Source organism: Acanthisitta chloris, unplaced genomic scaffold (assembly GCF_000695815.1).
Source record: "Acanthisitta chloris isolate BGI_N310 unplaced genomic scaffold, ASM69581v1 scaffold1101, whole genome shotgun sequence".
Lineage (NCBI taxonomy): Eukaryota > Metazoa > Chordata > Aves > Passeriformes > Acanthisittidae > Acanthisitta > Acanthisitta chloris.
Genome location: NW_008655271.1, coordinates 41,183 through 53,256, shown reverse-complemented (window position 1 = coordinate 53,256; position 12,074 = coordinate 41,183). Strand labels below are relative to the sequence as shown.

The following is a 12,074-nucleotide window of genomic DNA, read 5'->3' as shown; positions in this document are numbered from 1 at the left end:
GATTTATTTAAGAGTATCTGCCAGCTCATTCAACAAAATTGCTAGAGACTTAAAAATCCATTTAGCATGCATTTTGAAGAGAAGCCTCCTATTAGCAGATACTATACAAAGCAGATAATTAGATTTCTCTTCACAAGTTTAGATCCAAGAACACTGGAAACACGTAAGAAAAATAGTTACCCTTAAGCATAGTTTCAAAAAAGAAATCCCCCAAAAATGGGGAGACATGGACAGCCACATCTGCACTTAATTTCTATATTATTCTATACATGTAAGTTTTAACCATTTCACAATTACTGTTTTAAAAAAATGTTATTCTTTCGATCCAGTTTAGCTTTGCTTTTTTACTCAATGAAGGCTCCAGAACTATGAGATCTGTACTCAATTTCTAAATAATAATCCATCACTTACTAGAACCTCTAGTAAGAGATATGCAATTCAAGGACAGGGAGTACAACACAGAATCAAAGAGAGTGGATTTCTGTATATTTAAATATGTATTTCTAAAACTTCTAACTATGGGAAGAAAAGGAAATTAATAATCAGCATTTATTGGTGCTCATTTGAGACGCCTATCTACTCACGCAGGGGAAACTGACTTTTTCTATACATGTATCTTTGAATAAAACACATTACTTACTTTATCCTCATTCCCAAAAAGGGATGAAGCAGCCACTAGTAGCCGTAATACCCTTCAAGCTCTTTTGGACCAATAACTGATGATGAATGTACTATATGGTATAGGTACTGTGGAGAGTATCAGCACAGAACACATTTCTCATCACTATTAACTCTTATGACAACAATAAACACATGCTTTGTCTCCTCATTCAAGTGACCTGACATATTTTGCCCAATAGAATCAACTCCTAGATAGCTGCATTCTAATCTGAGCACAAATTTTGCCTTCCCAGATTCCACAAGTATATAAATAAATCTGAAATACACACATAAAATGAAACTGAAAATTACATGCAGCAACCCACAGTGGCAGCCTGGTAAAGAAAATGCTTTTAAAGTATCCCTAGTTTCCCACATTCTAGCCAACAGAACAGATAAACTCTCAGCGCAAGTAATGTCATCTAAAATGAAGCAATTCCTTATCTAAAATGCTAGAAGCTTGGCTACTTTATACTGCCTGACCTTTTCTTCTCTCTGCTTAAGAAATGAAGAAAGAGTCTTGACAAGAGTCTGAATTGCTTCCTGTTATCAGTATAAAAGGACAGAACTCTGCAAATATCTAAGGACTGAAGTCCTTCCTCATTTTTGCGTTAGCATGTCAGAGGGGAAAATATCCACAGACGAGTAGCAGAATTTGAATTAAAATCTAAGATATCTAAGGGATAGATTTTGGATGAGATCTCAAAAGACATCTTTTGGGATATTACGCAATGTGACTCAGTCATCCTGGTTTGCCATTCTAAAATTCTTCTGGGTATTGTTGTAAGTGAAAATGCCTAAGGCATACAAGATACTACCAGAGTTTGCAGTGCTTCAATAAGGGCATGAAACCACTAATATTTCTGTTGCACAATCTAATGCTGAGGATGAAACCAATTCAATGGTCTTGTCTGAACTGGCTATGGAATATATGGGTAAGATGAAAGCTCTGGTCTTGCTTCTGCAAGTCCATCAAAACTATTAGATGGGTCATTAAAAATTGCATTCTGAAATATTCTCCTGAAACAGTGCTGGAAATATTGCCTATGAGACACAACATTTTGGTATCAATGGAGTTATCAAATAAGAACTCAGTTAACATTTCTGGGATCCTCTGTTCTGCTAGTGAAAATAGCAGAGGCTTTTATGCTGAGAATTGTCTTCTGATTTTTAGGAACAAATCATTAAATCAAGCAGAGTGGCACCATCCATTTTTCATCTAAGTAAAAAGTATCCAACATTTGGGAGCATAAAAGCTCTTCAGAGCAAACTAAGCAGCTCTGAAAAAAAAAAAGAGAAAAAGAAAACAAGAGACTGCTGTTTACAATAATACAGTTTTCAGTCACTGAATCCCAGGATCACTATCAAAAAATTTCAGTTGAAATTAAAAAAGGTTTTCCAGCACGGTTAATGAATGCTAGCTAGCTAGCAGTACAGCACCTCCCAAAAACAATCAAACCCCAAACCTATAGCTTTTAGAAAAAAGCTTCCATGCTTTTTCGGTTCTACGTTATCTGAAAAAAGAACTGCCAATAAGGAACAAAATAATTGACAATACTTCTGTCAAAACATGGCCTTCCTGTAGTTTTTATGCATCTTGCCAGGCTTTCCCTGTTTAATTTAGGTTTTATAGTTCAAAAAGGAAAAAATACTCATGAAGAATTATTTTAAATTAAATTTTCATGACTTTTATTATATACTTCATAAAAATCATTTTATTAGGCATGACTCCCTCCCCTTAACTAGACACCATATTCTCCATTCTACCTTTTAATGAGCTTTAATTTAAAAAGAAGCTCTAAGCTTGACTGGTAGGAGAAAAAAGTCCTATGTAAGATAATCATAACTATGCAGTAACTTAGAATGACTATATTAATAACTATCTGTTTAGTCCTATGAATCTTAACATATTCTAGTCATTAACTGAGGTCATCTGTGCAAAAGCCTGCAATCTGGAGTCCCTGCTGATTCCATCAAAAACTTGTAAAATTAACTTTTATGTCCATGTAGATATGAATAAGACCAAAAGGACTTGTGGTAAGTGCATGATCTTTGCTAATACATCAGTTTTCAGAGTATGAGGCTTTCACAATGCTGTGAAGGCAGAAGAACCATTGGCTCAACACCGTAATTAATTACTATATACTTTCAAATAAAAGACCATTTTCCAAAACATCCTTTAAGTGCTATTAATTTTTAAAGTCAACAGAATTTTACTGGAAATAGTATTAGCAAAAATAAATGGCACTAATGCCATTTTAGTTCCTTGCTTGTTGATACAATGAACAGGATGACAATTACAGAATGGCATTAATACAATTTCTTTAAATGTTTGATTACATTTGGACATTGACCATGCCCACAGGAGTTCAGCTGAATGCAATTCTAAGTTTTCTATGTTGTAATTTACAGTTACATTCTGACGTAAAGTGTTGAGCTGCTGCTAAGGAAAACAGCAAATATTCTAAGAAAGAATTGATGTGTTAATTTTAATCTAATGACAAAACTAATTATGTCTTCCACTATTTATTGAACATAACTTCTAATAGAATGATTCTATGGTCTGAAGAACTAATTTTAACCTCATAAAGGGAAAACCACAATTCTCCAAACATTTTAACATTACACTTTCGATCTGGATCTCTGAGGTATGAAATTGAAATTAAATTGCTGTCTCCAGAGATACAGTACATGGTTAAACAAAGGAAATACCACTGATTACATATTTTTCTTTGATTTTTGACACAAATATCTATTTTGGTGTGCATAATTAAGATTATGAGCCCCAAAAAAGCTAGACTGACACATATCAAATGTGAGTTTTCTGAGGGTAGTGCATCTTTAAAAGATTTTATCCTTGAAAAATACCAGTAATCTAGAAAAACAAATGGAACTAAACATGACATCCTTACTTTGGAAGAGAAATGTAGAAATGTCAAAACCCTATGCCAGAGCTCAGGACAGTCCAAATGACATCCTGGAACAAAGAAGACATTCTGCCCCTGGTTCTCCACATCAAAAGAAAACATCATTCTACTTGAAACCTAATCCTAAAGGTGGTTTATTTGAAAACTGGTTCTTTATTCCCTCCTCAATGTATGGTGTAGATTAATAAACTGATTAAACAAAGAATGCATGTTATGCAGACTAGTATGAAAAGCTATGATAAGTACATGAGAGAAAACAGAATCATCAGTAGCCATTATTCAAGAGTAATTACAGAATTCTGAACAAAGAGCTTTTTCTTTTTAAGATCTTATTAATAATTAAGATATAAAAATGAATCAGAGTTCAACAGGGACTATGGACCTTTATCTTTGAACTTATGTAATAAAGGCTGCCAAAGGCCCATCAGCTGAAGTATCACAAAAAGAAGGCATCTTTTCATACTGCTGAATCAGAGCAGAAGAGCAAACCATCAATATGACATGGCATTAAAAAGGCAAACCCAATTATAGGATATATTAGCAACCTACTCCTACCAGACCTAAAATACACAGAACTATAGAACAGCCCAGGTTGAACAAGACCTCAAAAGACCACCTGATCCAAGCTTTTGTGGGAAAGGGAGCCTACATGAGACATTAAATATGAATGCTATTGCGCAAGGAAAGTCATATTCCATCTACAATCCTAGTCATGTGCTTTCAGAAAGGCTAATTCATATTGATGCAAGTTGAGAAAAAGGCTTTAAAATGATCAAGGGAATAAAAAAATCATTTACATGCTAACAGAAGAAAAGCTTCATTTAGGCTGCACAAAACACATGGACAATTTTTTTAAACTACTGTTCTCAATTAATATAACTGCTAGTACAGCAGGAAGGAGCTCTATTAAGCAGTAAAATGTCAGATTGGACTTGATAATCCCAGACACTACTTTAGTATTGATAACAATGCTCCTGATGCCATGTCCCTAAAAATTAAGCCTTACATGCTGCTCCTCAGATTTTTCCTCTTCTGTCAGTCACAATGATGGCAGATTTATAAGTACTTACTGATGCACCTTAACCATCATCTACAGTCTTTTGAAAGCTATTATATAAATAAACACACTGCAGTACATTATTAAGCAAATTAAACCTTAACTCATTATTTATGGCTTTGAGGATTTAGTTGGCTATATACAATCAAAGAATCAATCTGGTTGGATCATCGTGTCCAACCCTACCGTGGTTACTTGACCATGGCACTAAGTGCTACATCCAGTCTCAGCTTGAAAACCTCCAGGGATGGTGAATCCACCACCAGCCTGGGCAGCACATTCCAATGTCTGATCACCCTCTCTGTAAAAAATCTCTTCCTAATATCCAACCTAAACCTCCCCTGGCAGAGTTTGAGTCTGTGCCCTCTTGACCTCCTGCTGGTTGCCTGGGAGAAGAGGCCAACCCCCACCTGACTCCAACCTCCTGTCAGGGAGTTGTAGAGGGTGATAAGGTCTCCCCTGAGCCTCCTCTTCTCCAGGCTGAACACCCCCAGCTCCCTCAGCCTCTCCTCATAGTCCTTTCTCAGAGCTAGCACTACAAGATCATCCTATTCTCATTTAGGTTAACAGCAGAATGTTAACATCAGTACTACTGAAACCAGCTTTGAAAAATTCCCCCTTTCTTGCTTCTGAGATATTTTATCATTGTCTTATAAACATATAAAAGCCTTTGCTACTTTTCTCAACTTTCATTACTCTAAACTGATAGAGTCTGACATCAATACCCACACTAAACCAATAATAACATTATTGATTTTATCAAAAAAGGACAAAGTTGAATCACAGCCACAAACATCTGTAACACTTACTATGAGAAATATTTTCACATTAAAGTTCAAACAAAAAGCTGCAGCTATCAGAGAATTTGCTAATTTTCAGAGAATTACTCTTAGTAATTGATAACTTACTGCTTATGAGAATTAGACTCAAAATCTAGATTATGAATCCTGCTCTGATAGTATCATTCTGAACAATGTAGTAATGCAATGTTTTTTAATCTACCATGCAAGTAATGAAGGCACGTATGCTAAGATAAGAAACTAATAAAAAGCATATTAATAAGGAAAATCTGCATACCAGAGCTGCCATGGCCCAGCCAGTTTTGTTGTAGATGAACTCTAAATTATTCCTTCGCAGATATAATAAGCCACCAACAAGAGAGACCAGAAGAGCCAATGCAATTGTACCAGAATAGTTAGGAGGCCTGAACACTCTGATCTGAAAAAGATATATGCAAATAGAGGTCATAATAAATGCACACATATAGATCATATTCCATATAAACAAACAAGGAGCATCTGAAATCTGCTTTCAGAGTCCGCAAAACTAATCCCTAAAGGTATACTTAAATAAGAAAAAATAATATTTCGTTACTAAGTAAATACTATTAAAAAGATTAAGCATCATTTTTAACTGTTCAACTCAGAAACATTACTTCTTCAAGAGATTTGCAGGTCGTGCCTGAAATAGAAGCAGATTTGCAACTATGTGTTTTGTACATAGCATTTAACAAAGCATATTATGAAAAAGTAATTATCACTGCTTGTTTTCATCCAGAATAAGACTACATAAAAATGAACAAAGCAAGAATGGAATATAATCTGCAAACTGCAGAAGTTACGGCATGTACCATGAATTTTTTTTTATGTGTTCTAGAATCTTCACTTGACAAAAGAAGTTATTGAGGAAAGATGGAATTTGTCATCAGCCTGTCTGAGACTACAAAGATACATTTGGCTTCAACTTCTAAAACTGTTGAAATACTTACATGAACATCTGTTCTGTCAGCTATCCATTTAGCTAGCTGCTCAGCTGCAAATCCGATTCTCTGCAGGTCAAACGTGTCAGCTCTCTTGGGTTTACCTTTTGGAGGAAAATGCATAAAAGTCGGGGCAGAGTTCATATTCAGCTACAAAATCAGGAAAAACAGCAGAAAAAAAATTAGTACTCTATCCTCAAAATACAAGATAATATCCTCAACAACACAAGTCTGATTAGCATAAAAATAGTTTGTCTCCACACATTATGTTTCTTAATACATCTTCATGTATAGTCCTCAAAATATTCCTTCCAGTAGATTTTTCAGGATGGTAATTATTCAGAGCATTTCACCCACAAGCTTTTCTGAGTAAGAGTATCCTATTGCTTTAAAATTCTCACACACTCTTAAGACTGTTCCTGTAATTGGTAAAACAGAGATCCTGCCCCATCCAATCTATTAAAGAATATTAGCTTGTAATTCTAGGGGAGTAAAGTAGCTTGATGATAGTAGTTCTTAAAGTAGCTTTGTTAGTTTCCCTTGCCTAGCTCTCATGAATCCAAAGTTAACTAAACTATACATCTAGCATTCCACTGGCTGCAAGACAGATTATCCACTAGTGACTAGTCCTTTTGAACCCAGAAAGGCCTAGAAAAATGGCTTAGACTACATAACTTGCTTTAGAAATTACTGCTAATTCATATATTGATGTCACTGGAACTATTCACTGCATATAAAAAATCCTCAAAGGTTATAAACATAGATTTATATTTACATTTGCCACTTGCAACTTTGAGGTCAACTTTTCAAGGTGGTATAGAAGAATATAATATATAAATATAAAATACAATTTCACTATATGAAATTCTTCCATATTCAAGCCATCTCAGAAATTGTGCAATAAAGCACGTAAAAAAAGGAAAAGTAACAAGATGAGGTGAAATACTGAAAGATGATCCAATATGGACCTCTTTAAATAAAAAAGGCAGAGCAAGCTTGTTTGTTTGATTCCTGTAAAATTAGTTTCATCATATTACCAAAACATAATATTTAATCAAATACAGAACTGAATTTATCAATAGAAACTACCAGTTACTAAAATATTTTCCATCTAAGCAAAAAGTAACCCTCTTCTTTAGTGAAATGATTTGGAAAGAAAAGATATTCCAAAAAAGGCTAAGACAAACGTTGTGAAATAGTTAAGTAAAATATTTTATAAGATACAGAACCATTCTGAGATCCAGAAACCTTCTGACATTGTATAGAGTTTGGGGGCAGTTGGTCAGGAACTGCTTTATCACTTCTCTATAAACATAGCAAAATCTGAAAATTCAAAATCACATAACTTTTTGGTTGTTTTTTTGTTTTGTTTTGGGTTTTTTTGCTATGGTATCAGTATTGCATGACTTGTTTGCACACATAAATATAAGGTCAGAATTGCCTTTGCACCAAATCCATCTTAAATAAAGTAATTAGCATCACTTATTCTAACACTGTCTTTCAAAAGACAGTCAAAGCCTTACATATTTCTGTTTAATTTTGTCTAAATTTTACATTACTTTTAATGCATAACATTTGAAATAAACTGAATGAGTGTCCTGTTACACAAGGAGCAAGTTGGACTGGACTATTCTAATATGCACTGATTGGCTTAATGCAAGATCAAAAAACATATTTTGTATTATAAGTTAGAATAATACAACTTTTTGTAGAGCAAATCTTTAATTTTTAAATTAAGCTGCTAGGAACCACTCTTTACACAATGCATTCTAATATGTCAATTGGAAGTAAAAATATTTATTAAATACACTAATTAAACTTTTTTAAGCATTTTTAAAATAAATATTAATCTTTTCCCCTGAATGTTTTAAATCACACACTTCTGCAAAAGGTGTTTAAAATATACAGAGAACTTCAAAGCTTGTAACTCCCCTTAATCTGCATTTTAGCTTCAAACAACGAATAAATATCAAAGAAAAGCACATCAGTATTTAGTGTTAATTTTCAAGGGATGTGTTAAACTACTTAAGAGGGGACTGTAAACTATTCTCCAACAGCTGATTTTTCACTCTTCATAGCCAACATATGGAAGGTAAACCAGTCTCTTCTCTTCTCCCAAAAGAACTTCCAGACTAATGCAAATATTATGAAAGCTGAAGAATATTGTATTACATAAAAGCAATTAAAAGGCTCTTTCAGTTAAGAGCATTTTTCCTCTAAAGAGAAAATCAAGGAAATCTTTAAATGCAAATATTACCGCATTGTGCTTAATTCTAAAAAACTACATTAACAACTGTTTGGTGAAAAAAAACAACAACATACATATAATGCAATCTATAAACAAAGATATAAACTACACTTGGAAAATACTAGAAGTTGCTACTGATAGATTCTGTCTTCACTGATGTGATAGAAACTGCAGTGCCTGGTGTTTTTAACCAGGAAGAAATTGTATACAAAACACAGAGCTACACAGAAAAAATAATTTGTCTTGAATTATTTGGCAAATAGACACATAGTTCAAAAAATTAACAATGCTTTATAGTATCCAGCATTTACCTGTTGAAAAACATCTGCCCCTTCATCATAATCCACTATAGTGAAAAACAGTTTGTTTGAAAAAGCAGATGAATAGCGCCAGGAATTAGCCAGCACCTGATATTCTTCATTAGCTTGCCTGTTAAGGAAAAGAAGCAAATGTACATCCATGTGGCAGTCACTGGCAAAAAATATTCTACATTCAGCTGCAGTGGTTAGATGAATTACATTTGCAACAGCATTCTCAACAGTCACACTAGCAATTAAAAGGTTTCAAGTAGTTATGCAACTCGCTGCTTCAGATTTGTCTTCTTCAAAATTAGAAATGTATCAAGTTAAACTGTACCAGAGACATCCCAAGATGATGTTAAGAAAAGGTAATATTTTCCATATTTAAAAGTCTCAGAAAATAGGAATGGTCTGAGTGGCAAGCGTCATGCAAATTTGCTAACAGATCCATGCAAGGAGATGCTTATGTGGCCCTTGAATATGATATCAGGATTTAATGGCTGGAAACAGCTGTACACAAGGAATTCTGAAACTAGTAGACAAATAACAGAGAACTGTGAAAGTAGTAGTCTCCCTGAAACAGCAGATCCAAAGCAACTGTTGAGTACTGGGGAAATGGTCCTAAGTAAATGAACAGGAGGCTTTTAAGTAGCACAATAAACCTTGGGTTATTTCTGTAAAACTTGTTTTAAAAGTGATAATTTTATACAACACATAGCATTAAGTAAGCCTTTGTATCATGACTAGAAGGTGATTTGCTCCTTGTCAAATATGTCAGAAAGTCTTCTCTTGCCTTTACTCAGGGGTCTATACTCACATCAGGGGTTTTGGGGTTTTTTTGGTTGGTTGGGTTTTGCTTGTTCACCTGTATGCTTTAAGGGGGGAAAAAAACCCCAAACTAACAAAAAACCAACATAACAAGAAGAATACAAACCAAAACAACTTTTGCCCTGCCTGAACCAAGAGGAAGGGAAATGGAACAGAATTAGAGGAGAACAATCCTGGGATCCTTACCAACAGAAACATTCTCTAAACACACAGAACCATAAAACCATAGGCCCCTTCCACAAGACAAATCTATCTCAACAAAAAAATTCAGGGTAAAAATAAAAACAAAATGAAAAAACTCACACAAAATGAAAGAATGCTTGCAGTACTTTTGGTTTACACAGTCTCCTTTGCTAATTTCCATATTACTATTTAATCATATCTGCTGTAGAGTTCAAACCAGGGTTTTACCACTTGGCAACTCATCTTTGCATGTGATAAGATGCAGAAGTAGTATAAATAAGTGCATTCTGCAGCTTTTCTCAAAACAGTGTTTCTAGAAAAGCAGTTCTATGTGTTTGATGATGCACAACACTGTTTATTTAAAAGCTGCAAATGCAGAAGTCTTTTTGTTGTAAGAGAAACTCTGCACAAAACATAAATAATACATATGGTAGTTTGCAAGAGCAAAGAAAGGAAAGAGCATTACAGGACCACAGATATCCTAACACCTTCCCCCTTTCCTCAAAACTGAGATCAACTCTAGGTATGAAATATATTACACACACACTTCAGCACAGTTGTGTCATACTAAGAGATAGATATTGTCATGTACTATCATAAAAAAACCCAAGAGCTAAAATGAAAATTTATGATCTTACTCCCACAAAGAATAAATAGTATGAGGCACAATAAAACTTAACTTTCACCCTTATTACCCGACATAGTAAAATTTGCTACTTTAAGACCCTTCTCAATGGGCAGTTTGCAACTTCAAAAAAAAGCAATTTAGGCATGAGTTTGGTTATTTCTAGAAAAGATAAAATCACTAAGCAGACTGACAAATTCAATGTCATCCTGAAGAGGGCAGTCAGACAACATCAAAGGAATCCTGTGAAATCTGAAGTAATATCTGTAGTGCACTCTTCCGTTAAACCTGCTATATTAAAGCTGAACCATTTTTATTATAAGAACAAGATAAAAATCACTTCATCTTGATACTATTCTTCTTCATCTACCCTTCACGTCTGATGAAACAGTATTTCTGGGAAATTCAGATACCCCACTTATGCCCCCAGTGTTTGAGAGGACACTTGTTCCTGTAGGTCTTCATGCATTCTGCATCTTTGAACTATTTTGAATTAATCTAATAGGTAGAAAGTATCACTTTGAAAAAGGTTGCCTTAGTTCTTTCTGCAACAGACTCAAAGCACAATTTCATCATCACACTGAAAATAGCAAAGCATTCTGTAATATATCCTCATAGCAGCTCTTGAAGTGTGTGGAGAAGAGCAAGTGAAACAAGGAGTGGCAGGAATAAAAAAATTAAAAGATTGCCACATACGGAACTGAAGGTCATCCCACAATCCACTATATAATTTCCAACTGATATAATGCTGATACAATCACATTAACAACTTTCTGTAGCACTGGTTCATTCCTTTTCAGACAGAGTAAGAGTAAAAAACATATGCACTTGATTGAAAAAAAAAATCAGCCTTCAATTAACAAAAGACAATTAACAACAGATAATATCAACTGCCATTTCTTACCCACTTATCTCTATAATTAGTCAATGCCAATTCTATCAATTTGTTTTCATGAAATAATGTTAACTATATGAAATATTATTATAAGTATTATATGAAATACTCTAAAAACATAAACCAAAGAACTACACTTGGTTTGAACTCAACAGAATAATATAATGTTAGCACTGCTTTTGTTAGCTGGACAGGATTTTTTGATAGATGGAGAAGATTCAAATATTATTGCTGCTACAGCAACCTCTTAAGAACTTCATCATAACAACAACACAGGAGCTAGCAACAATAACAGTAATATTCACAGCTACCAGAAAATAATGACCAGCTCAAAAGGGAATGCTACTATTAGATTTACTCAGAAAATTCAATATACTGGAAGGCAAGCTGCTAAGCAAATGCTCTACAAAATCCTTCCATTACGCAAAAGGTACTCATGAAATATTAAAAGTTTTATTTAAAAATATAAATTATGTTGGTGTCTATAGCAGTTAATCAGATTTATAGAGATTCAGCTATATTTAATGAGACTAATTTTCTTCTATTAGTCTGACATTATAGTAAGCAAAACAAATAGAATATTAGGAAAAGAA

At 34.1% G+C, this 12,074-nt stretch overlaps 1 protein-coding gene across 1 annotated transcript in view; it reads right to left on the bottom strand.

Moving 5' to 3' along the window:
- Window positions 1-12,074, bottom strand: part of TUSC3 (tumor suppressor candidate 3) — a gene marked incomplete at its 5' end in the record, with an annotated part of 60,498 nt that overhangs the window by 40,509 nt on the left and 7,915 nt on the right. The window contains 3 exons of the mRNA XM_009083808.1: window positions 5,722-5,862; window positions 6,413-6,553; window positions 8,963-9,080. Of these exons, the coding sequence (XP_009082056.1) occupies window positions 5,722-5,862; window positions 6,413-6,553; window positions 8,963-9,080 (400 nt within the window). The remainder of the gene's footprint in view (window positions 1-5,721; window positions 5,863-6,412; window positions 6,554-8,962; window positions 9,081-12,074) is intronic.